The 26312-nt window shown below is 33.1% G+C and overlaps 1 protein-coding gene across 2 annotated transcripts in view; it reads left to right on the top strand.

Annotated features, from left to right (window-relative positions):
* The window catches only part of LOC106881381 (zinc finger MYND domain-containing protein 19), a 231250-nt gene that overhangs the window by 99998 nt on the left and 104940 nt on the right, over positions 1 to 26312 (top strand). For both annotated transcript variants that reach the window (XM_014931790.3, XM_014931862.3), the window contains exon 2: positions 19354 to 19413. In XM_014931790.3, coding sequence (XP_014787276.1) covers positions 19354 to 19413 — 60 coding nt within the window. The remainder of the gene's footprint in view (positions 1 to 19353; positions 19414 to 26312) is intronic.

Here is a 26312-nt window from a genome sequence, read left to right as displayed (position 1 = left end):
TAAAAGCAAGCATTAACTAATGAGTGCATTTGTAATAATTGAAAACTAGTCTTTGATAAATACATTATGTTGTCTTTATGATTCTGTTTTGACTGCTACCATGACACCAACTTAGAAATGGCCAAAATTTTTGTTAAAATTTTCTTTGTATCTCATTAAGTATTGCTATGCCACATATTGAAATAGTTTCTTTTAATATTTTGTGTTACTTTTGTTTAATTAGTGCATTCTAAGATGATCAGCGACCTATACAAAAATCTTTATGAATCTAGTGACTAGGAAACCAAATGTTTCTATTTTAAGCAGACCCTTTTTTTTTTTTTTTTTTTTTTTTCATAGTCCAAAATTTAGAATTTTGAAGTAATCCTTAGATTTATAAAGTTACAAAATAGAACATCACTTGGTATACATGATGTTGTTGGAGTGGCTGTGTGGTAGGAAGCTTGCTTCCCAACCACATGGTTCCAGGTTCAGTCCCACTGTGTGGCACCTTGGGTGTCTTTTGCTATAGCCTCAGGCCAACCAAAGCCATGTGAGTGGATTTGGTAGACGGAAACTGAAAGAAGCCCATTGTATATATATATATATATATATATATATATATATATATAGATATAGATAGATATAGATATATTTGTTTATTTGTGTGTGTCTGTATTTGTCCCCCTACCATTGCTTGACAGCTGATGTTGGTGTGTTTACGTCTCTGTAACTTAGTGGTTTGGTGAAAGAAACTGATAGAATAAGTACTAGACTTGCAGAGAATAAGTCTGGGATCGATTTTTTCGACTAAAACGCCTTAAGGCAGTGCTCCAGCATGGCCACAGTCAAATGACTGAAATAAGTAAAAGAATACAAGAATTATAAATAGATTGACATTCCGTCTTTCAAGCATTGTTTTCTACTTTTTCATTATTATTACTAATACCTTTGCATCAGTGAAATCTCTAATTCCATTCTAACACCATACAATACTTATTTATTGCTTACCAAACCTTTTGGTACATTACAGCTGATGAGTCTTCTGTCTTTCTTCTGAAATGCTGTTTTGTTTAAAAATTGAATAAGGCAATCCCTTTCATTCAATGACCTGAGATACTTAGAAAATAATGGCCATGCTAAATTAACTGATTCAAACCCAATTAATTTCTTTTCTAGAACCAGGAAGAATCTGCAGTCTAGTTTTCATTCATTTAATTTAGAGATGTCATTTTCCTCCCAAGTCAATGACCCCTAGTTTGTCTGTCTGAGATTCAAGGCCATTGTATCTATTGTGTATTTGAAAAGTTCACTTCTATTCAAATTAACTCTCTGTTGTATTTTTATTTCTCTATAAGCAATCAACATGAAGTGTTTCTTCAGTTTCAGTTCAGAAGTCAGAATAATTATAATTTGTTTCCCTTCCTTTGTTTTTACTTTCCTGCTGAATTAATATTTTCATTGTATTAAAATTATACTCATTTTCATACACACACACACACATATATATATATAATCATCATCATTATTATTATTATTATTATTATTTAACCAGTTTTATACCAAACTTGCAATATTCATATTTATTTTAACTTTTACATCTGACAAATTAAATTTTATTTACATAAGTTGTTTTTTCTTCCAAATGTTATTAATTGTAAAATATATTATATGTTTTTTGTGTCCACATTTACTTTTAGATTTAAATAATTGCCTTACTCATTGAAATAGGTTAATGTGAATGTCCTTTCTCAAATGTTTCTGTTTTCACTTCATTTCATTCCATCTGAAAACCAACATAATTTTTTTATTATTGTATCATCATCACCATATTAATGTCCACTATTCCATGTTTGATGGGTTAGACCGTAGTTATTGAGCAGATTTTCTATGATCAGATGCTCTTATTCTGACAACGCTTATGTTTCCAAACAAAGTAATATTTCCCCATGACCAGACATGTTTTTGCAGAATATTGAAAATGACATTCATTTCTATGTCAGAAAAAGGAGTACATGCACACACACACACACACACACACACACATACACACAGCTGTGACTATATGGCAAGAAATTTGCTTCCCAACCACATGCTCCTGGGTTCAGTCTCCCTGCATGGCACCTTGGGCAAGTGTCTTCTACCATAGCTCTGAGCCAGTCAAAGCTTTGTGAGTGGATCTAGTTGATGAAACTGAAAAAAGCCAGTCGTGTGTATGTGTGTGTATATATATATATATATTGGGTCTTCCCATAAATAATGCAGTTTTTTATACTTCTTTTATTTTTCAGAATTAAGATAAAGTACTTTTTTAATCTAAAATATACTCTCCTTCATTTTCTACAACGCTCTTCCATCTATCTGGTAGACTTGCAAGGCCTCTCTTTCAAAATTCACCTGTCCATGATGAAAACTACTCCTCCAGTACTGTTCTGATCTTGTCTACAGAATTCATATTTTTTCTGTCCAAATGATTTTGAAGACTGTAGAATTAATGATAATCAGATGAGGCAATATCCGGAGAAAATGGTGGGTGGAGCATCATTTTTAAAATAACATCGCCTTTGAAATAACATTCTTGCTGTATGTGGCTGAGCATTTTACTGATGGAAGAACACTTTTTGTCATGAAACCAAACATGGTCGTTTTTCTTCTAGTGTTGACTTAAGCTGCTCGCAATAGATCTTTGTTATCCTTTGGTTTGGGTTTAAAAGTTTAAAGTGGACTAAACCTTACATATCCCACCAAACGGATAACAGCACCTTACATGGATGAAGACCCTCTTTAGCCTGGGGTGTTGGTGTTTCTCCTTTCTCTATCCACTGTCTTCAGCATTTGACATTTTTATAGAGAACCCATTTCTTGTCACCAGTCACTATTCAGTCCAAAAAAGGTTCATTTGTGAGACGTGACAGCAAAGAAGAGCACACATTCACTCACTGCATGCTATTAGACTCAGAAAGTTTGTGAGGAACCTATTGATCCTATTTGCTGACTTTTGCAATGGCACACAGATACCAATGAATAGTTGACCAACCAAATCGAAGCTTCTCTGCCAATTCCTCAACAGTTATAATGGGATTTTATTCCAGCTGGCTTTGCAGGATGTCCTCGTCGAGCTCTACAAATCTTCCAGGACAAAGCTCATTTTCTGGGCTGTAGATTCCAGCTCGGAATTTCTGGAACCACTGTTGACACTGGCTTATGCTTATTATCCAATCCCCATATACTGCATTAATATTGCTCACACTTTACGTTGCATTGTTGCCTTTATTGAACTCATAAAGCAAAATATGCCAAATATGCTCCTTTGTCACTTCCATTACAGCTTTGAAAAATTAACTGTTAAAATTGAACCTCACTTTTCAAAACTTGCACTAAAAATAAATACAAGGTAAAATTATTACCTGCTTTTATGGTAAGTTGATGCAGGTAGTTTATCCCATCCCCTTCCGATTTTTAGTTCATGCAATTAAAAAAAATCACATTATTTATGGGACGACCCTATATATATATATATATATATATATATATATATATATATATATATATATATATATATCTGTGTGTGTGTGTAAATATGTATGTATATATGTGCGTGTGTGTGTGTGTGAGTATGTGTTTATGTCTTGACATCACATGTTAGCTGTAAAATAGTTGTCACTGTCATACAAGCAATGTCATTGATTTCTAGTATTCATGTTTGGTTGTCATGAACTATTACTTTGCTTGGTAAGGGCATCCAGCCATAGAAAATCTGCCTCAAAATTTCTGTCCAACTCATGCAAGCATGAAATAGACATTAAAATGATGGTGGTGATGATGATGATATATACACGATGGGCTTTTTTCTGTTTCCATCTCCCACATACACTCTTAAGGCCTTGGTCAGCCCAAGGGACACTTACATAGCATGTCACACAATAAAACTGAACCAAATAAATTATTGCTGAGAGAACAATGCAAGGATTCAGTAGTGAATATTGTTAGAAATGTGATTTAGTTTCCATTGCAGAATTTATCAAAAAAACTGCAAAACTTCCAAACCTGAGATACAAGGGTTGGCCAATCAAGATACTCTCATGGAATGTGACCAAATGAGGTTAATTTTTTACCCCTTTTTCTGCAGGTACTTATAATAACACCAAGATGCCAAATTCTGTCCATTTTTTAAAAGAAGTCACTTCTACTTTTGAAGTCTTCTCTGAACAGTCAGATGTCTTTTTGCCTGGAAAGAAGCAATGCATTTATTAATAAGAAGAGTTGAAATTAATGCATGCAAGTTTTGACAGCCCGAGCATCACTCCTTCATAATCAGCCCATGAGCTTTTCAGTCCAACCTCGTAAAAGCCTAGAGTCCAGTAGTGTTTTATGGTCAACATGATAAAATCTAAATTAAACACTATCTTGTTGCTTTCTGAAAAATGGTTTATGTAGGAAGTTCAAACAACAGGGACGCAAATGCCGCACACTAACTAGATCAAAATTTCAAATATATTAATTAATGTACAGGTGTAGTTAACTTTAGGAATCTCCATGATATGAAATCTATTAACTACTTCTCAAGCTACTCACCTGATGTAGCTGATAGTTTGTTACCAAAGGGCTCTAACTAGTGCTAGATTGGTTTATTATAAATGATAGCTGTTCCTTCCGCTGGCAGAAAAGAGTTTCTCTATCCATGTAGGTGTGCATAAAGAATATGATGCTACTAGGTAGTGAGACATAGTTGGAAACAAAGTAAATTATTACTGTTTATATTTCTAACATAGACTCCTGTAAAGAAGTAGAAAAAAAAAGTGTGGCAGTTGTTGTTAAATCTGACATGATTGAACAGGTTAACATCTCATCTTATTTTTTCCTAAACATACTGAATCAAGAACTACATTATCCAATATTTATGTTGTTAATAATGATGTTTGTTATTTAAGAGAGGCCTAACTGCTATTTTTAGCATATCAAATGACCACATCAGAGCTTCTTTGTTGTTTTATATATATAAGAAATAATTAAGATTCAGTTGAATTAGGTACTTAAGTTGAGGCACCGAGTCAATCCAGTATGGTCCACACTGCTCGAAGTTAGGTGAATAAAAAGCAAACAAGTAACAAGGATGTCCAGGTATCTGTGCATTACAGCCATTTCAAGTGGCTCCATTTAATCGATCAATGAAAACATTACATCAATTTGAAATAAGCTGTTCTCCACAGATGCAGGCGACCATATAGATTTCCAAAGAGAAGCAATATTATTTTAGTCTCTAGTATTAACGAAAAATTTGCTAAAAAATTATAATGGTGTATCCTGTATGTTGGAAATCTATATAGTCGTCTGCCTCCGAGGAGAGCGGTTTATTTCAAATTGATGTAATGTTTTCATTGATCGATTAAATGGAGCTGCTTGAAACGGCTGTAATGCACAGATACCTGGACATCCTTGTTACTTATTTGCTTTTTATTCTCCTATATATATATATATATAGATATAGATATAGATGGATAGATGAAATTTATAGAAAAACAAAACCAAGCAAGTGTATTAGTTTGACGCTCGAGAAAGTGAGTAAGTCTTTTACGTTTTGAGCCTACGGTCTTCAGCAGAAAGGAATAAGAGAAAATAAACAGACAGAGAATAAAAAACTTGTCGATTTAGCAATCAAGCTGATGAAACATATATATATATATACACACACACACACATACATATATATATATGTATATATACACACACACACACACACATATATATATACACACACACACACACATATATATATACATACACGCACATATATATACATATACACACACGCACATATATGTATACACATATACACACATCATCATCATCGTTTAATGTCCATTTTCCATGCTGGCATGTGTTGGACAGTTTGACTGGGGACTGGCAAACCAGGAGGATGCACCAGACTCCAATCTGATCTGGATGCCCTTCCTAATGCCAGCCACTCCGAGAGTATAACATATACATATATACACATATATATGTACACATACAGACATATATACACACACACATACATAAATATCCACACACACACACACACACACACATATATATATTATATATATGCATATGTCAGGTCACTCTTGAGTGCTACAGGTAACATGTAATCCAGTACGACCTATTGCATGGTCAGGTCATCAGCAACTAAACTGGCAACCCCACCAGGCTTGCTTGGTGAGGACGGTGATTATTAGACACCCTGTGGAATGAAAAATAAGACCCATCAAAGGTCGGAGGAACTCATGAGCAGTCAACGGCCATCCAACAAATGTGTATATTTGTATATTTTTACTTTCATATATTTATTATTTATATTTAAATCTTAGTTTATTTACATTTTTAGATTACATATCTTTTACTTTTATATTTCCAAAAGTCTTGGAAATATAAAAGTAAAAGATATGTAATTCAAAAATGTAAATAAACTAAGATTTAAATATAAATAATAAATATATGAAAGTAAAAATATACAAATGTACACATTTGTTGGATGGCCGTTGACTGCTCATGAGTTGTGCTTGAAAAAACTCAGCAAGCCAAGTGAGACCATAACGCCCACTTAGGCGTACCTTTCTTTCATTGGACACTAAACTCTGCTTGTGAAGACCTGTTGGGGCAAGTGAAATCGAAATCAAATTCGATGACAGCACCGCATGACTGGCATCTGTGCTAGTGGAGCGCTAAGAGTACCATCCAAGCGTGATCGTTGCTAGGGCTGCTGACTGGCCCCCATGCTGGTAGCACGTAAAAGCACCCACTACATTCTTGGAGTGGTTGGCGTTAGGAAGGGCATCCAGCTGTAGAAACTCTGCCAGATCAGATTGGAACCTAGTGCAGCCATCTGGCTCACCAGTCCCCTGTCAAACTGTCCAACCCGTAATATATATAGGTGCAGGAGTGGCTGTATAGTAAGTATCTTGCTTACCAACCACATGGTTCCGGGTTCAGTCTCACTGCATAACACCTTGGGCAAGTGTCTTCTACTATAGCCTCAGATTGACCAAAGCCTTGTGAGTGGATTTGGTAGACGGAAACTGAAAGAAGCCCATCATATATGTGTGTGTGTCTGTGTTTGTCCCCCCAATATTGCTTGACAACCGATGCTGGTGCATTTACATCCACATAACTTAGCAGTTCAGCAAAGGAGTCCAATAGAATAAGTACCAGGCTTACAAAGAATAAGTCCTGGGGTCGATTTGCTTGACTAAAAGCTGTGCTCCAGCATGGCCGCAGTCAAATGACTGAAACAAAAGAATATATATATGCACATACATACATATATATATGTATGTATATATATATATGTATATGTTTATATATATATATATATGTATGTATATATATATATGTATATGTTTATATATATATATATATATATATATATATTATATATATATATATATGTATATTTTTATATATGTATATATATATTCAGTCATTTAGTAGTTAGTTTTCAATAGTAGCAGTGATAGTAGACTATTCCTAGTTATTAAGTACAGGTATGACTAAGGCCCAATTAGTTTAAATTTGGTACTTCTCTGTCAGTTTGCTTATATGAATGGGGTTTCATATGATGATAGGGTGTAGCCAGAGGTCGGTTGCTATTTTTATCAGATCATTTGACTGCTTTGAAGCGCCACCGTACAACCTCAGTATTTATAGGTAGTAATACATAGTAGAATTGTAGTAGCTATTATATGAATAAAATGTGGACAGTGGTAGTGAAAAATCTTTTTTAAAAAGATTGTGTAATGAATGTGGGGCAGAAAATTGAGATAGCTGAGAGTTTTCATTGTTTTGGTGTAGATGGTATTGTTGTTTATGCATTGTTTATAAAGTATGATCTCCAAGAATTTTCTTTTGGTTAAATATAGCTAAAACTGTTAACATTCCTTATCTGTATCCTCCTATGAAAGTGTACAAGCCGTTCAGACATCAGCACTATTCCTTCGCTCGTCTAATTCATGAGCAAAAAAACAAGGATAAGTTACAATCTTTAGATCATTGCTCAGCTCTAGGAGAAAGTAAAAGAAATTTTTCTCTTTCTCTCTCTGTCTTGCTTCCTTCTATTATTATTATTATTAGGATGGTGGATAAGTAGATTTGGCAAAAGCAGCAGACACTTTGCCTTATGGTATTAGGTTTACATCTGTTTACAATTTGAGTTCAAATCTTATACTTTTTTAATTGACAGAATTTCACAAAAGTGACTCAAACACTGAGAGTTTTGTACATTGCACACATTAAAGTTCAAATAAGTACAATACACATAAAAACTCAGCTGATTAGTAATAGTTCTAAGTGTTTCTACCTTAACTGCTTATCTCTTCCTAATGTGAAGATGTGTAGCTATGTGGTTAGGGTGTTGGTTTCATAATCATATGGTCATGGGTTCGATTCTTGGACTAGGAAGTATGTTATGTTTAGAGTAAAGAACATCATTTCACTGCATTTTCGCCAACTCAGTTGAAATGAGTACCAGCTGTGTGTTGACACAACCATCTCTCCCTCCAGTTGTCCCATCTGCATGTTCCGCTGGGTCATGGGTGGGAGAACTGCAAAGGTGTCCATACCTGCTCCATAGCTTCATTGGTGCCATAAAAACAATTAACATAAATGTGGTACATATTACTAGGTCATGTTTACTTGTGAGTGACAGGTATAGGTTTTCTTTTTTTTTTTACTTACTCTCTCTTTTTACTTGTTTCAGTCATTTGACTGCGGCCATGCTGGGGCACCGCCTTTAGTCAAGTAAATCAACCCCAGGACTTATTCTTTGTAAGCCTAGTACTTATTCTAACTGCTAAGTTACGGGGGACGTAAACACACCACCATTGGTTGTCAAGTGATGTTGGGGGGACAAACACAGACACACAAACATATACACACACATACATATATATATATATATATATATATACATATATATATATATATATATACATATATACGGCAGGCTTCTTTCAGTTTCCGTCTACCAAATCCACTCACAAAGCTTTGGTCGGCCCGAGGCTATAGTAGAAGACACTTGCCCAAGATGCCATGCAGTGGGAATGAACCCGGAACCATGTGGTTGGTAAGCAAGCTACTTACCACACAGCCACTCCTGCGCCTTGTTCATAATTCCTTCTAAAATAATTCCTCTCCTCCCAAATACTTTTTATGGTGTGATTATTTAGGGAAATTGGTATTTCTTACATTCTTCTCTAATTTGTTTGTATGTGTTTTGCATTTGTAAGCGCAACAATATATATCTATCTAAATGAACAAAGCACTAAAAGATAGCTATTTGCTTGCTCAAGTGAAATTTTTAGTTCAAAACTTCTCTGCTTGGTTATTGTTTATCTTTGTTAGACAGAATCAAATTGTAGTTTGTTGCCTAACTAGTCAAAGTACATGATCAATATTTCACTGAAAGCTAATTGGCTGTGGAATTAATAATTGTTTTAAGATATTTTGTTCATTCATTTTACATTTTTATTTATCTATTTTTAATATTTTTGTTTTTGAAAAATTCTCTAATCTCTTCTAAAGATAATCATATTACTATGTTAGAGTATTGATTTTGCTACTCCTCCTCTTCCCCCCACCCCCCTTCTGTTTACTTTTGTTTTCACTGCACCTTTCTTATTATATAATTCTGCTTTCTGCTAAATGTGGTTTTTGAACAAATAAATAATAAATAGTCATAAAAAGTCCTTTCAGTAAATTTTAATTAAAACAATAATACAATTAATTATTAGTTTGTTTCATATTGAGACTTTAATTTTGCAAAGAGTGTGTGTTTATATATATTTGCACATATATATATATATATATATATATATATATATATATGCACACGTGTGTATATGTGTATATATATGTGTGTGTGTATGTATATATATGTGTGTGTGTATGTATATATATATATATGTGTGTATGTATATATATATATATGTGTGTATATATATATATATATATATATATATAATGTATGTGTGAAACCAAAAATTATGTCTAAACCAAGGAATTTATCTTGCTTCAGGCAGCTATTATTATGAAATAAAGTTGATTACTGAGCATAATAACATTATTAGGATGGCGAAAGATATTTGAAGATTTGCTTATAGGCATTAATATCTAAGTAAATATAAAATAAAGTTGGTTCAGTGTTTATTATTTTTACATACCTTAATGTTATTAACAGAATCTTTTCTTCATTATTTTTAAAATTAAAGAAAGAAAGAAGTGAAAAAATAGAATTAAGAGTTTTTAAGGTTTTACTTTTTAAAAGGGAGGTGGGGGGGGGATTTTTATTAAATAAAATGTGCTTTTAAAATATTCTTCTGTACATGAATACATGAAACCTTTTAGAGAAACTCAGACAATATTATAAATTTTACTTCAAAATGATTTCTGTTATTCATTTTTTTTTTAACCGCATATCTAATATATCTTATTTCCAAAATATTTGAGCTCAAAATTTCATTATTTACTGTAGTATGAGGCTTAATGTATACATGGAAAAGGAAAAAAAAAATGGAAAAATAGACCAGTCGTTTCACAAGTTTCCTGATTACCAAATTCATTTTTAGTTTTCATTTTTTGTTAATATTCCAAACCAAAGAATTTGAGGAGTTTCATTAGTACCATCTGTTATCGGTTCTCTAGTATTCTGTTTTCTTCATTTCTTCTAGCTTTACTTAGATCCTACTGTTTATTGCATGTTTGGTCGATTCCTGTCTACAGCAGTAACAGACTTTTGTTCCATTCAGCTGGAAACCTGGTGTAGCTAGATGAATACTAGACTGGTTGATGATATCTGTATCGATCCTATTTTCCTGCTGTTGAATAAACCTAGTCAGTTTACAAAACAGCAGCTTATGCCTTCCTCATCCTCTCTGTTGCTCTGCTGTACCAGGTTTGTACAAACTGTCAGCTGTATTATTAAGAGAAGTGAAAGAGGCTTGTTAGTATCTATCCTATAGAAACACCTCATCATCATTTTTATAGTCTTAGTGTCAGCTTGTTTCTTTTGCTTTAGCATTCTAAATACGATAAAGTTCTAGAACTCTTTACTTATTAGTGTGTGTGTGTGTGTGTGTGTGTGTGTGTGTGTGTGTATATATATATATATATATATATATATATATATATATATATATATATATATATATAAGGCATCTTTATGAGAGAGAATAATGTAATGGGTGAAACATATTTAGTTTAAGTTAGACTTTTGGACATGACTATATTATATTTCTTGTAAAGCTTTCCAGAAACAAAAAATGATTTTTCAATTTTTAGGTGGTTGCATAGCTGTGTGGTAAGAAGCTTGCTTCCCAACCACATGGTTCCAGGTTCAGTCCTTCGGCAAGTGTCTTCTACTAAAGCCTTGTGAGTGGATTTGGTAGATAGAAATTGAAAGAAACTCATCATACATATATATATATATATATATATATATATATATATATTGGTAGGAAATTATAATGTTAAGTTAAACAGGTAAACAGTTTTTCATGCTGCACTATAAGGTCAGGGTGAAGTCCATTGTCAAAATGGGAGAAGCTAGGTGTTATTAGCCAAAACTGTGAAACTATAACAAATTGGCTAGACCTTGGCAAACCTTTATAAGCAGAGATAATTGTATCCCCAGTTTTTTTAAGTGACAGTTTTTCTGTGAGACAAAGTTGTTCAATTGGATTCTGGAAGCTATGATTGCCTGTTTAGTTTATGCACACTGTGCTTTGTGTTGGGCATTTATGGATTTATTTTATGCTCCAGGAATTCGCGAGAACTTTTGTCAGATTTAAAATAATTTTTGTGTCACATCTGGATCCAAGGTTCGAAATCCGAATTTGTAATAAAATGAAAATCCAAATTTTTGGAATCCATCTTTTTATCTTTTTGAAAAATCAACTTTGTGAGGCCGGATTTTGTGTGAGGCCAATTTTGGTGAAACCAAAAATTGTGAATCCAGAGTTATGGATCCAAGTTTGTGAAATTAAGTTGGTGAATCCGGGATTCTGAGTCCGAATTTCTGAACTGTATATATATATATATATATATATATATATATATATATATATATATATATATATATATGTTACCTTTGTAAATATTTTGACTGCACGTCTGGTGTGGCATTGGTTTTTTTTTTTTTTATACTGACAATTGTTAATAATATTTTACAAAAAATTTCATGGTGTGTTGTTGTTTTGGGTTCACCCTATCCTCCTTTATTTTGTAAATTCAGGTTATGGCCACCAGGTCATAACAATCATCATCATCATCATCATCGTTTAACGTCCGCTTTCCATGCTAGCATGGGTTGGACGATTTGACTGAGGACTGGTGCAACCGGATGGCTACACCAGGTTCCAATCTAATTTGGCAGAGTTTCTACAGCTGGATGCCCTTCCTAACGCCAACCACTCAGAGAGTGTAGTGGGTGCTTTTACGTGTCACCCGCACGAAAACGGCCACGCTCGAAATGGTGTCTTTTATGTGCCACCCGCACAAGAGCCAGTCCAGGGGCACTGGCAACAATCTCGCTCGAAAACCCTACAAGGCCAGTCAGGCGGTACTGGCAACGGTCATGCTCAGGATGGTACATCTTATGTGCCACCCACACAAGAGCCAGTCCAGGGGCACTGGCAACGATCTCACTTGGCTTGCCGGGTCTTCTCACGCATATATATATATATATATATATATATATATATATATATATATATATGTGTGTGTGTGTATTTGTGTGTCTGTGTTTGTTCCCCTACCATTGCTTCACACTGATGTTGGTGTGTTTACGTACCCATAACTTAGCAGTTTGGCAAAAGAGACTGATAGAATAAGTACTAAGCTTACAAAGAATAAGTCCTGTGGTTGATTTCTAACACCCTTTAAGGCAGTGCTGCAGCATGCTGCAGTCAGATGACTGAAACAAGTAAAAGAACATATATGTGTGTGTGTGTGTGTGTGTGTGTGTGGTCAACTTAGAATCCAAATCAGAAAAAAACAGGCCCTTGCATATTTGTTTGACATATTAATATCTATACTATGCATTTTTATAAATCCATTGAAGTTGATTTTGCTAAATTAATTCCTCACACGGTTTAGAGTGGCCCGAATATTCTACTTGTTTCATGTTGAAACCAGTCAGATTCAGCCTCTCATACTTACCCTACAATGTCATTCTAAAAATAAAAAATTACATCATTGAAATCTCAAAGCTAAAGATAATGCATGATTAATTCAAAACAATGTGAATAAATGATCATTACATTTGAGAGAGGAATTTTAATGCTAAAAGGTTAAAACAATTTCATCTTCTATTAGTATGTATGGTGTGGAAAACATTTTTATTTCATTTGCTTCTCTTTATCTTCATTGTTAAATAGTAAGTGGAACATTTTGAGCATATGTGTAATATTTCTGTCTTAGTAACATCAACTTTCGGAAAGCCATGGCATTAAGACTGTCGTTCACTTAGCAGCATAAATAAAATAGAAAAATTTGTGTTTGCTAGTTTGTTAAAAAAAAACTAAAATTGAAGGAATTTTTCTCAAGTATTATTCTGTGAATGGAACTATGATGGACATCTGTGACATAGTTTTTATTTTATCTGTTTCAAATATTAAAGACTATTTTTGACAAAAAAAATGCAAAGCAGAGAGAAATATCTATATTTTTCTGTTTGGTTTTGTGTTTTATATATATATATATTTATATATATATATATATATATATCAATCCTCTTAAATAAAAATGTGTCTTTTACAAAGACAGCTCTATCTTCTACTCAGCAATTCATAAGACCTCTTTTAAAAACTGTTAATGCATCACATTTTTTTTTTATTTTCATTTTTTTTCAAGTATTATACCTAAAACTATGATTTATGGATATTTTAAACTTGTTCTAACTAGGATAGCTTTTATATCTTCTATGGCAATAAAAGATAAACAGGAGATGTTTACTTTCTCAAAAGAATTGTACAAAAAAAAAATGACAATGCAAGAAAATAGCTTTCTTTGTATTGTATGTCTATTTTTTTAAGTTTTCAACAGTTTCTGTCTTACATATTGTTATTATTTAAAAAATCAATATTAGAAAATGTTAGAAATGATTATTATTTTTAGATATCAAAAAAATTTTTTTCCCAGTAAATTGATTTTAATGACACCAGTTTTTATTAATCATAGAATTCATTTTTGTTTTTGTTTTTTCTTTTAAATTCACTTCCAACTTATGAACAATAACAGTAAAATCTCAATGGCATCATTAAAATTACCTGATTAGTTATTTAGATGTAACTTTTTTTTTTACAGATGTTTCCTGCTGGGAACATCTGTAGATTAGTACACACAACTTTAAATGTAATCAATAAGTTTAGTCAAGTTGTTGTTTAACCCTAGGTCAACCATGACTGAATAGACCTTTGATCAAAAACATTCAAAACATGATTGTCCTCTTTTTTTCTTTTTTCTTTTTTTTTTCTTTTTTTTCATATTTTTAAGGTATAGTGTATACATGAGTGTTATCCTATTCTAATGGTATTTTGGAGTATGATCAGAGGAGGATTGGCTACTATTTCTACTATGTTTAGTGACCACATAGAGTTCATGTAAATAATTTTGGTGAGTTAGTGGAGAGTTGTGTGTGTGTGTGTTCCCCCAGTCAGCTTAGAAAACCAATTTCCTCCTGATCACCTGCATTAAGATGCAGACAGTGAAAATGCTGTTGATAAAAATCTGAGTTAAATGTTAATTAGATCATTAATTGGCTAAGTGTCTAAGTTGAAGAATTGTTAATATGATTATAATTGCTTGGACTATTAACTTGATTGTTACATATGAATATTATTTTTAATGTTTATATCTATATTAATTTGGTGAGCTGGCAGAGTTGTTACTGCTTAGCAGTATTTCTTATGACTTTATATTCTAAGTTCAAATGCTGCCAGGGTCAACTAAATAAGTACAAGTTGGGCACTGCGATTGATTTAATGGACTTAGCCTCTCCCCACAAAATTGCTGGCCTTATGCCAAAATTTGAAACCAATATTTATAAATAAAAAAATCTACTCTACATTTTGATTGGCATCATCTTTGTTCACCATCAGGTGGGGTATATTATTCTTGGATATAAACACCATACTTTTAATCCAGTTTTGTACTATATACACAGCCAAGAAAAAAATGCTTGATGACAACCAGTAATCAAACTGATAAAAATTGTAAATATAAATATGAAATAGATGTTTTATCTTTAAAAATAGTTGGAAGAATTATATTCTTGATACAAGTTTGGTTTAGAAAAATCGACTAGTTATGAGAAGGTGTGTACCAGTCACATGCGATATGAAAACTGAGTTATTGCTATTCCCCAGATCAGCACTGATTAAACAGAATTATGTTTATCTCAGACTACATGGCCTTTCTTCTGGTGTCTTTTTTTTTTCTTCTTTTTCTCTCAAGTAATAGATATCTCCATCTCACATCATCCAAAACTAACCACTTTTTCTGGATTCTTCTTCCCCTGAGTCTCAGCCCTTTCCTCATCTACTTTTTTCCTGCAGATGTTAACTTACAAATATTTAAACCAAACATCAACTTCATCAATCCCATAGGACCAGCAAAGGACATCAGCATTGCAGTTCCTCCTGAATGCACTATTAATAGAAATAACAAAAAAAAAAACCAGTCTGATTTGTGAAGGGGAAGTGGATGTACTGGGATGAACATGTATGGTTGGATGACAGCTTTTCTGAGAAAAAAGTGTTCTTCTGCGTACAATGTAAGATACATGGACATTAAAATGATGATTAAGATTAAGTTTTAAATAGGTTATTTCCACTTTGGTTGAAGAATATTTAATTCACTTTACAGTGTGTATTGGTACTTTTTTTGTGTGTGTGTACCACCAGCACTAGAAGGGTTGCCAAGTAAGTTGCATAACAGAAAAAGAATAGGAAATAATCCCCGCAATTAACTGGGAGAATTTGGGAGTGGGAGGTGGTCTAATGTCTGAAAGGAAAAGGTAAACAGGAAGGGGACTGGGTCAAGGGTGAACTTTAGGAAACGCACCCAAAATCCAGGTGATGGTATTAAAATGGATGGTGTATTCAGCTTGCCACTTAAGAAAATTGATAATGCTTAGGAAAAATATTTGAATTTTTGTTTATATTTTGAAAATATGTATATATAATTCTTGTTTTGTTTTTTTATTTTATCCTTGAATTTTAAAAAATCTAAAAAAATCTATAGTTAAAATCCCACCAAGGACTTACAATCCTTAATAAGTTCTCTTTTTTTTTTCTGCATTCATTTGGAAGTATTGCATTTACTACAAATCTTAAGCTATTTTTGCTGTTAATATTTTTACAAAACCCTTGATAGCATCTAAGCACTAAAGTGAAGAATGTTTTAATTGGCTGGCAGAGAAATCTTGACGATATATGCATACTTTTTACTTGATACTTTTTTGATTCTAAAAATTTATCTATTTCTGTTTTGCTTTAAATTTCACTTTGCAAAGGTAACTTCATACATGAGAATGTAAAATAACTCTAAGAAATCTTAGTTTCTCATGTTGAAGGGGGGGGGGGGATTTATATATCTTTCTATTCCGTACACCATCTTTCTAAGTTTTTATAATTTCTAAGGAACTAATTTGGTATCAGAAACAAAATTCCAAAGGATTTTCTTGTTATACTCTCCACTTAATATCTTTTAACTTCTCTTGGAATGTATATTAAAAAAAGTTTGTGTGTTTCCTGCTTGATTAGGTATGATATTGATTTATTTCTTTAGCACCTACCTTCTTTATATAATTGGCTCTTGTCACTCTGATTATCAGGTTGTCAAACTGCCCAAAGCAGGTGTGCTGTTTACTAGTTTCCTTGCCAATCATATATGCTAACACAAAGATTTGCTATAATCTTGCAAAGTAGAAGAGTGATAGAATTTGTCCTCTTGCCAAAAACTTGAATTGTGCATGAAAAATAATCATTAACAAGAAGAATATCTGTCAGTTTCTTGTTACTCATCATCTTCAAGATTGTCATCCTTTGTATTTTAGATGTTTCCCCCCAGGAATGTCTAGTAGAACCCACTAAAACACTGGGTACATGGTCTTTGTCTTCAGAATAACTAAAGGCAATACATGTGGGTTTTTTTATTTTGTAGCCCCTACATACAAAATAATTAAAATTCCATGTCACACCATGGATTCTTAATTTTTTGATGGAATTGTATCAGCATTGTCATGATATATGGCATGACTGGGGGAGTCTGTTCTTCTGCAGGTCTGACCATAGTTGATTTGTTTCAGAAGGAGTGAAAGAAACAGGATATTTTTTTTTTTATAGTTAAAGGAAAAGGAGAATCACTTCCAGTACTTGATTTGTATTTTATTTATTGACTCTGAAAGAGTGAAACATAAAGTTGGCCTTGGCAGGATTAGATCTCAGAGAGCTGGAATAATTACTGCAAAACAATCTATGTGATACAACCTTTACCAACAGGCTGCCTAATGATTCACCATCTAACAAGATAGTGAACACATAAAAAAAAAATCAACTGGCAATATAAGATTTAGTTAAATTTCAGTATAGAGCTGATTACTACAAACTATACAAAGAATTTAAGTCATACAGGCAATTTCATAGGAATAAAATTATGCTTTGTGATATTAAACTCTTATTATCATGTATGGTAAATTTAGATAATGATGAAAATTAATATCTAATTATAGTCTTACATTGTTGTAAGTTATTTCTTTCCAAACTTCAATTATTTCCCATAATCTGTTTCAGTAAAATTCCTTTGTAGAAATAGGTGGAGTGTGACCATGAAGTTCTTTGTTTTGTTTGGTTATGTGTTTTTGGGGAGGTTTTTTTCTCTCTTTGTCTGTGAATGAATACTCAATCATCTGTAACAAAAGAAGCAGCAGTTAAGAGGATGCTAATGAAAGCCTGCTTTTAATTTTAACTATAAATATTCCTCCTTCATTGGAGCATTATCCAAATCTTGTTTTTGTTTTCATATCTACTGCTCAAGTACTTTCTCAAGTGAATCTATTATAATTATTATTCCGAACAACAATGTTTTTTGATTTGAACAGGTGGCATCTGAAACAAACTATTTTACTTTTACCACTTCTCTCTAAATATCTTTATAATGTTTTCAATTTTGTTTTAAGTTATAAGCCTATATGAAAATGTTAATTATCTTTTGGAGATAATTAACAAGTAAATTTTTGATTTGTTAGAAACTGCCAAGTGGAAATAATCTTGTTCATTCTCTCCTTTTATTGCTTTTTCACATTTCCTAGCAAACTCTGATGACTATATAACATTTTAAAAATTATTTATAGTTTGTAATAGGAAATAATTCTAACATTGTACTCATGGTAAACTTGTATGGTAGTTGTTCAGTTATTGGGTTTTCTGTAGTTGGTGTGTGTGAACTAAACGCAGGCATGCATGTGTGCGTACACACATACACATGTAGCATAAATGTTGTGAATACCAGTTTGATTGAGAAAATACCATTTGTATATTATTTTAATACCCCCACCTGATCTTTGGATATCTTAAATGGTGGTCATTCTGTTGCAAGCATTTAGGTCAGGTTTCCACTTCCTGACCCAGAAGCAAGTGATGGTAGAAGATATAGTTATTGCACTTCCCTCCCTGACTATACAGTAAAATCTCTCTCTCTCCATATATGCATAACCACCTTTACAATACTGTCTGTGATGTGTGTATGTGGACAGACAGGCAGTCTAGTCTAGGTGATAATCTTCTAACCAATGGCAATGGCAGCAACTGTTGTTGTTTTTAAAATCTAGCTGTTAAAATGCATCCAACAATTTGTGACAATGTCTTAATTTACAGTTGCACAGCTCATGCTAGCAATTAAATAATGAGCAATGATGTCTCTATGAACTAAGAGGAGGAATATAATCTAATGTTTTGCACCAGATTCTGTAGCATTAAATTGATAATCACTCCCAGAAAATCTGGTACCTTATACACTGCAGTTACTTCTATAGTCGTGTCTAACCCAGAGAAAGATTTACAACTAATACGAACTTAGGATCTCTAAGCTAGTTGTCGAATATTTTGTCCAATCAGCTATTTTGCTTTCATTTCTCCATGGAAACTGGATGTAAGTGAAGAAACTTTTTGGTTTATTCTTATTTCTATAGTTTCTTGAAGTTTTCTCGAAATGTTCCAAAATGTTAAATTAGTTTGATTTTTGCATCAGTATAATTAAAGGAAATTTTGTTTCAAAGCTAATATTGAATTTGCAAAGCTTTTGTAGTAAATTAATTTCAATTTATTTTTTCTTTAATTTCAGTCCAAATATGCACTGCTAGATGAAAGAGATATTTCTTTAATGGCCCAATATGCAATTGAGGTAAGTAGACTTCCTTTTGCTTTTGTCAATTAAGGTTGGTTATGAATTTGAGAAAGTAATTTATTAATGGCTGAAAGTTTAGGTTTTTGTACATGTGTGTGATTTTATGAGGTGTATAAACATGTAATTTCAAAAACAAAAAAATACTGGAGAAAGAGACAGAATCAGGACTGAAGTCCATCGATTAACAACCATATGTTTTATACTATTATCAACATTTTATAACTATGTAAAACTACTTATGTATTATTCAGAATTGTGTTTAAAACACTATTAATGGTAGTCATTATTTTTGACATGTACATAAGCATTTGTTGAGTGAACTTTTTCAAGACTGAAGGAATGTAGACACAACAGCTTGCTTTAACACCACTCAATGCACTCATTGCATCCTCAAAATTCTTCTGGAAATGAGACAGTCCATTACAAATGAAGAATTCAGCCTTTTATAGCATGTGTAGATATATGATACCAGAGGTTTTATTATTGTTGGTGCTGATGGGGTTGGTGGGAAAGGGACCATGTTTAGTGTATAAATTTTTGTTTAAATTCTTTGCCTGTGGAGACAGGGTAGGGCAGTAACCATAACTGATGATGCTTATTAAGACAGAAACACATATCTACAACTGTCCTCTTATCTTTTTACATCAGTAACATGTCATCTTTAGAGAAATTCTTGATTCTTGAGATTAGCTTCCTTTCTCATATGAAGCTATATCCATTTGCCATTTACTAATTGTTACATGTCCTCCAGAGGCAGAAATAATTTCAATAAATCAAGAATTTTTGTTGTATATTCCACTGACCACTCTGAGTATTTTCTTAGCTTATTTTTGTTTCATATCTAATATATATGTATGTGTATATGTGTGTGTGTGAATATATATATGTATATAATATATATATGTGTGTGTGTGTGTGTATATGCATGTATATATATGTATATGTGTGTATGTGTATATATATTTATATGAGTATATAAATAATTTATATTTATATATACATACTTATATGTACATACTTACATATATATGTATATACATATGCATATATGGGCACAGGACATCACAGAACGTAAACAACATGAAATACAAAATATGAAAACATAGAATACAAACTTTTTTGTGAACTATGAAAGAAACAAATGGAAAACCAGACAAGCAACATAAAAAAACTGACCCTTCATCAGTTGTCGGCTATTTTACTACTCCGTATTTCAAGCAATTCACGACAAGATATGTCTTCGACAAAAAAAACAGTTGCTCCTGCAAAGCAAATTAAATAAAATTTGGGATTTTGCAGAGGGTCAAAGTTGGTAGCAAAAACAGGACAGTGAAAACAAACAGGAAGGGCTGCTAAGCCTAAAAGGGGTGAGTTGGCGAACGCGGAGGAACAAGCTCTAACATGCAACACACAAGAATGCGTCTAGTCCCTACGGCTGATCGGAAGGAAACAAAGAAAAGATGGCCGAGAGAGCAAAGGAGGAAGAGTGAGGGAGAGAGAAGAACAGACAGAGAAGAGCAAAGGGGAAAGGAAAAGAATTAGAGAAAGGATGAGAGAGAAAAGAAGCAAACATGGGAGATAACAAGAATTAGAAAAAGGAAGAGAGAGGAAACGAAATTAGTAAGAGAAAACTTACTTGGAAATAGATGTGTAGCGTTTGTATGTATATATATATTTATATATTTTAATATATGTGTGTGTGTGTGTATATCAATATGTGTGTGTATGTATATATATATATATATATATATATATCATCATTATCATTTAACGTCCGCTTTCCATGCTAGCATGGGTTGGACGATTTGACTGAGAACTGGTGAAACCGGATGGCTACACCAGGCTCCAATCTGATTTGGCAGAGTTTCTACAGCTGGATGCCCTTCCTAATGCCAACCACTCTGAGAGTGTAGTGGGTGCTTTTACGTGCCACTCGCACGAAGGCCAGTCAGGCGGTACTGGCAACAGCCACGCTCAAATGGTGTATTTTATGTGCCACCCACACAAGAGCCAGTCCAGAGGCACTGGCAACGATCTCGTTATATTATATATATATATATATATATATATATATATATATATATATATATGTGTGTGTGTGTGTGTGTGTGTGTGTATATATATATGTGTGTGTGTGTGTGTGTGTTTGTATATATATATATGTGTGTGTGTGTGTGTGTGTTTGTATATATATATATATATATATATATACATATATCAATATATGTGTATATATCTTCACATTACATAACAGTTGTAAATGTGTTTCCCTATCATAAGTGTGATGTCATTCATTTAGGAAAAAAATATCTTGCTTGGAAAGAAGTGAGGATTGGCAACTAGAAGGCCATTGAGGTAATAGAAAATGTACCTTAATGGATTCTGTCTCACCCATGCAAGCAGAAAGTGGATGTGATGATGATGAGGATGATGAAAATGAGTGCAAACACCATCTGATATAGAACTCAATACATTATATAAGGTGGATTGTTTATTACATAAAAAATTGACAGCCTAATCCGGGTCTCACCTTTTCACCTTAGGCTGTCTGTATCAGTGAATAGATGCAGATAATAATGAAATTTGAATTACTTGAACTTGAAACATCAGTATTATTTGTGTGTGTGTATCACCATATTGACCAGGCTATCAGATGTTGTTACACACTGCTGGTCACAATGCGCCTCGTGTTGTTTTAGCTTTCAAATGATGCCATCCCACTGGCTAGATGGGCTAGCTGGTGTGTGTGTTACGCACACACACACACACATCTGAATATGTTTCTGAAAATTTGTGTGCACGAACATAAATATGTGGTATCATACGTACATACTGACATCTATTTCCTGTAATAGATTGAACAAATGTTTGTGAAGCTTATGAATTGTTGAAGCAAGTAATTTTACAGCTGAGTTACCTTTCTAATACCAACTATTACTTTGTGAAGAAAGAGTTGTGATATCTTTTCAGCTAGCTTGATTGAGATATGTGAAATAGTAATCAAGTTGCTTAAGGCCCCAGCTTCTTCTGCAGAATTTTAATTTCACAGTTTTAATAAATTAATATTGGTCCACCCTAGTCTCAAACCAGGCACTCTTTACTTTCTACATAATATGTAGGTCTTGCAGAAAATTTTGACCTAAACAAAATGATGGCTGTGATATAAACATCTATCCATATTTTAAGGAAAGAATAATTGAATATACCAACTCCATTAGTAACTGAGTTTTTTGAGGACATTCTTTTGTGCTGTTTACTATGGTTGCTTATTGAAAATTTTATATATATATATATATATAAAATTTATTAATAAGGGTAGAAATTGATATTAATCAATTAAAACCAGTGGTCTAGTATATTAAAAAAAAATCCAAAGATTAAAATTATATTACATACAAATATAAGAGGAATGACCAGCAAAACTGGACTCCTATATGCTAGAAATAAATGCCGAATCATCTAACCACGAAGAAATATATTTCTTCATGGTTAGATGATTCTGTATCTATTTCTAGCATATAGGAGTCCACTTTTGCTGGTCATTCCTCTTATTTTTGTATATATATATATATATATATATATATTTCTATAAAACTTAGTATATGCAATTGAATCAATATTAAAATAGCCATCCATATGTCATAATGAATGTATATACAACACTGAAAAGCATGATGCTGCAGTTTTTGTCTGAGAGAAAAGCTTTCCATAGACATGCTGTTTCAAAAAGGCAAAATATGTATCAGAGTGAAATGAATACCATCCCACAAGAATATCAGATGCATTTTTTGGTCTCCTTAGGGCTTGCCAATGATATGTACCTGATACTCACATGCCTAAATGAAACCTGTCCCTGAATAATACATTATACAGTAATAATAATAATACAGTTTTATTCAAGTCCCAAAAAGACCAAGACACATTGGGTGTTCTCATGGCTGGACAAACCTCAGTTTAAGAATTTAATCTGTTCCTGAAGGCTGTTCATCACCCTAAATACCCGTAAGCTGAAACTATTTTTCTTATAGGAAATTGAAGAGGAGGCACAGCAAATTCAAGTGGGGATGTGCTCTAAATGAAAGCTAAACAATAATCGACACTCTCCTGCTGATAGTCCCAGCTTGTCACCAACTGTTACTGGCTTGCATGTTTGTTACTCAAGACACTGTTCATCACCCGAGATGTATTATGTTCAAAAAATTGTTCATAAACCAAAGTTCCACTATATATTGTTTTTAACACAGCATGTCTATGAAGAGATTTTCTCTCTGACAAAAACCATAGCATCATCCCTTTCATATTAGTCATCATCATTGTTTAACATCCGCTTTCCATGCTAGCATGGGTTGGACGATTTGACTGAGGACTGGTGAACCAGATGGCTACACCAGGCTCCAATCTGATTTGGCAGAGTTTCTACAGCTGGATGCCCTTCCTAACGCCAACCACTCAGAGAGTGTAGTGGGTGTTTTTACGTGCCACCAGCACGAAGGCCAGTCAGGAGGTACTGGCAACGGCCATGCTCAAAATGGTGTATTTTACGTGCCACCTGCACAGGAGCCAATCCAGCAGTACTGGCAACGAACTCGTTCGAATGCCTTTTCACGTGCCCACTGGCACAAGTGCCAGGAAGGCGAGGCTGGTAACGGTCACGCTCAAATGGTGCTATTTACATGCCACCGGCACGAAAGCCAGACAGCTGGTGCTCTGGCAACGATCATGCTTGGACAGTGCTCTTAGTGATTTACTGGTACTGGTGCCATCACGATTTCGCTTTCGCTTGCCCCAACAGGTCTTCGCAAGCTGAGTTTAGTGTTCAATGAAGACGTTGGCATGGGTGCCAGTCTACAAATTTCGTTCGATTTCGATTTCACTTACCTCAACAGGTCTTCGCAAGCGGAGTTTAGTGTCCAAAGAAGGAATGTTACGCATAAGTGGGCTGGCAGAGGCCTTGGATTTTGGTCTCACTTGGCTTGCCGGGTCTTCTTACACACAGCATATTTCCAAAGGTTTCAGTCAGAAGTCATTGCCTCGATGAGGCCTAAAGTTCGGAGGTCGTGCTTCACCACCTCATATATAATATATATTAAAAGGATTATATATACATACATATTTTTATGTATGTAAGCATGGAAAAGTGGATTTAAAACAATGATGATGATCTATATAATCATCATCATTTTAATGCCCATTTCTCCATGCTTGCAATGTGTTGTGCAGACTTTATTGAAGCAGATTTTCTACAGCTTGATGTTCTTTCTATCACTAATCTTCATCTCTTTCCAAGCACAATAGTATTTCTTCATGGTCAGACATGTTCTTGGAAAACACTAGAAATGAATGGCACTGCTTATATGACAGTGTCAACCATTCACAACAATTATATGATGTTAAAACAAGGGGATACAAACGTACTTTGTCACACACATACATATGCATATATGTGTTTGTGTGTGTTTTTATTTATACATGTATGCATACATATATATATATATATATATACATATATATATATATATATATATATATATATATATATATATATATATATATATATATATATATCATCGTCATCATCATTTAACATCCGCTTTCCATGCTGGCATATGCGCACGCACACACACACACACACACACACATATACATACATGTGTGTATACAACAGGCCTCTTTCAGTTTCTGTCTACCATATCTACTCATAAGGTTCAGAGCTGTAGTAGAATACACTGACACAAGGTGGTAGGCAATGGAACTGAATGCAAAACCATGTAGTTGGAAACAACATTCTCAACCATACTGTCATGCTGGTGCCTGTGAATGTATGTGTATGTGTGTGTTTATATATATATATATATGTGTGTGTGTGTATAAAATTGTATATATGTATATATAAAAGTGTGTGTGTGCGTGTGTGTGTGTATATATATATATATATAGACAATATAATAGCATTCTTCATCACAACCAACCAACTTACTAATGGCAATTAAGACCTTTCGAAACTAGAATATTTTAGCAGTCATTGTGAAAAACAGGATAATAACAGGAATCTCATATATATGTGTATGTCTATTCATTTTCGTGTGTGTGTGTGATATACTTGTGTTGTATTCATTATTTGCATCTTTATGCATTATGATTCAATATGTTGAAACTCTGTTGGAATACCAATATTGCAAAAGATATTTATATTAATATGAAAGGTATAGTAAATTATTTCAAAGCTGGAAACCTCAAAAACTATATTTCTAAAGCAACACTTTTCTTTGAATCATTTTATGTAGTTTTGTTAGAATTTCCGAACTGTATTTATTTACTTATTTTTCTTTATGAATTTGCTTTTAAATCTCAGCATGGTTCAGACCATTTATTTTTAACAGAAGTGAAATATGAATTCTAAGAATTCTATACATACAAATATATAAATTACCAATTTCTAAAGTTTTGGATATATAAGAGAACTTAAATTGACTTCTTCTCAACAGTATATTATTTATGATGTAAGTAGAATGGTTCTGGCATGGAATTGAAACCAAGTTCCAGATTTGATTTGCCAGAAATAATTTAATAAAATATATATTGTTGTATATTTAATGGTGAAATGTTTATATTCCAAAATAGCGTTCCTTTGAATAATAGCTATTGATTATTTTATTTGTTGGGTTTCTTTTTTTTAGTCATAAAATCCCAAATGATAGTTAAGAGACTTAGGAAATAGTAAAAAATATTTCTTATGCTAAAAACAATAATTATTATTCTCTTCTAGCTAACTAAACATTGTTTTCAATAGTTTTAATAACACTTTCATTTATACGATTGTGATGATGATGGCAAATGATAGCAACAACCAGAAGATATACTAAACAAATATTGTATATATATATGTGTGTGTGTGT

The sequence above is a fragment of the Octopus bimaculoides genome, chromosome 1 (assembly GCF_046866305.1).
Source record: "Octopus bimaculoides isolate indiv1 chromosome 1, ASM4686630v1, whole genome shotgun sequence".
NCBI classification, from domain to species: Eukaryota; Metazoa; Mollusca; class Cephalopoda; order Octopoda; family Octopodidae; genus Octopus; species Octopus bimaculoides.
Note: the sequence above shows the minus strand (reverse complement) of the source record. Positions and strands in the feature narration are given on the sequence as shown.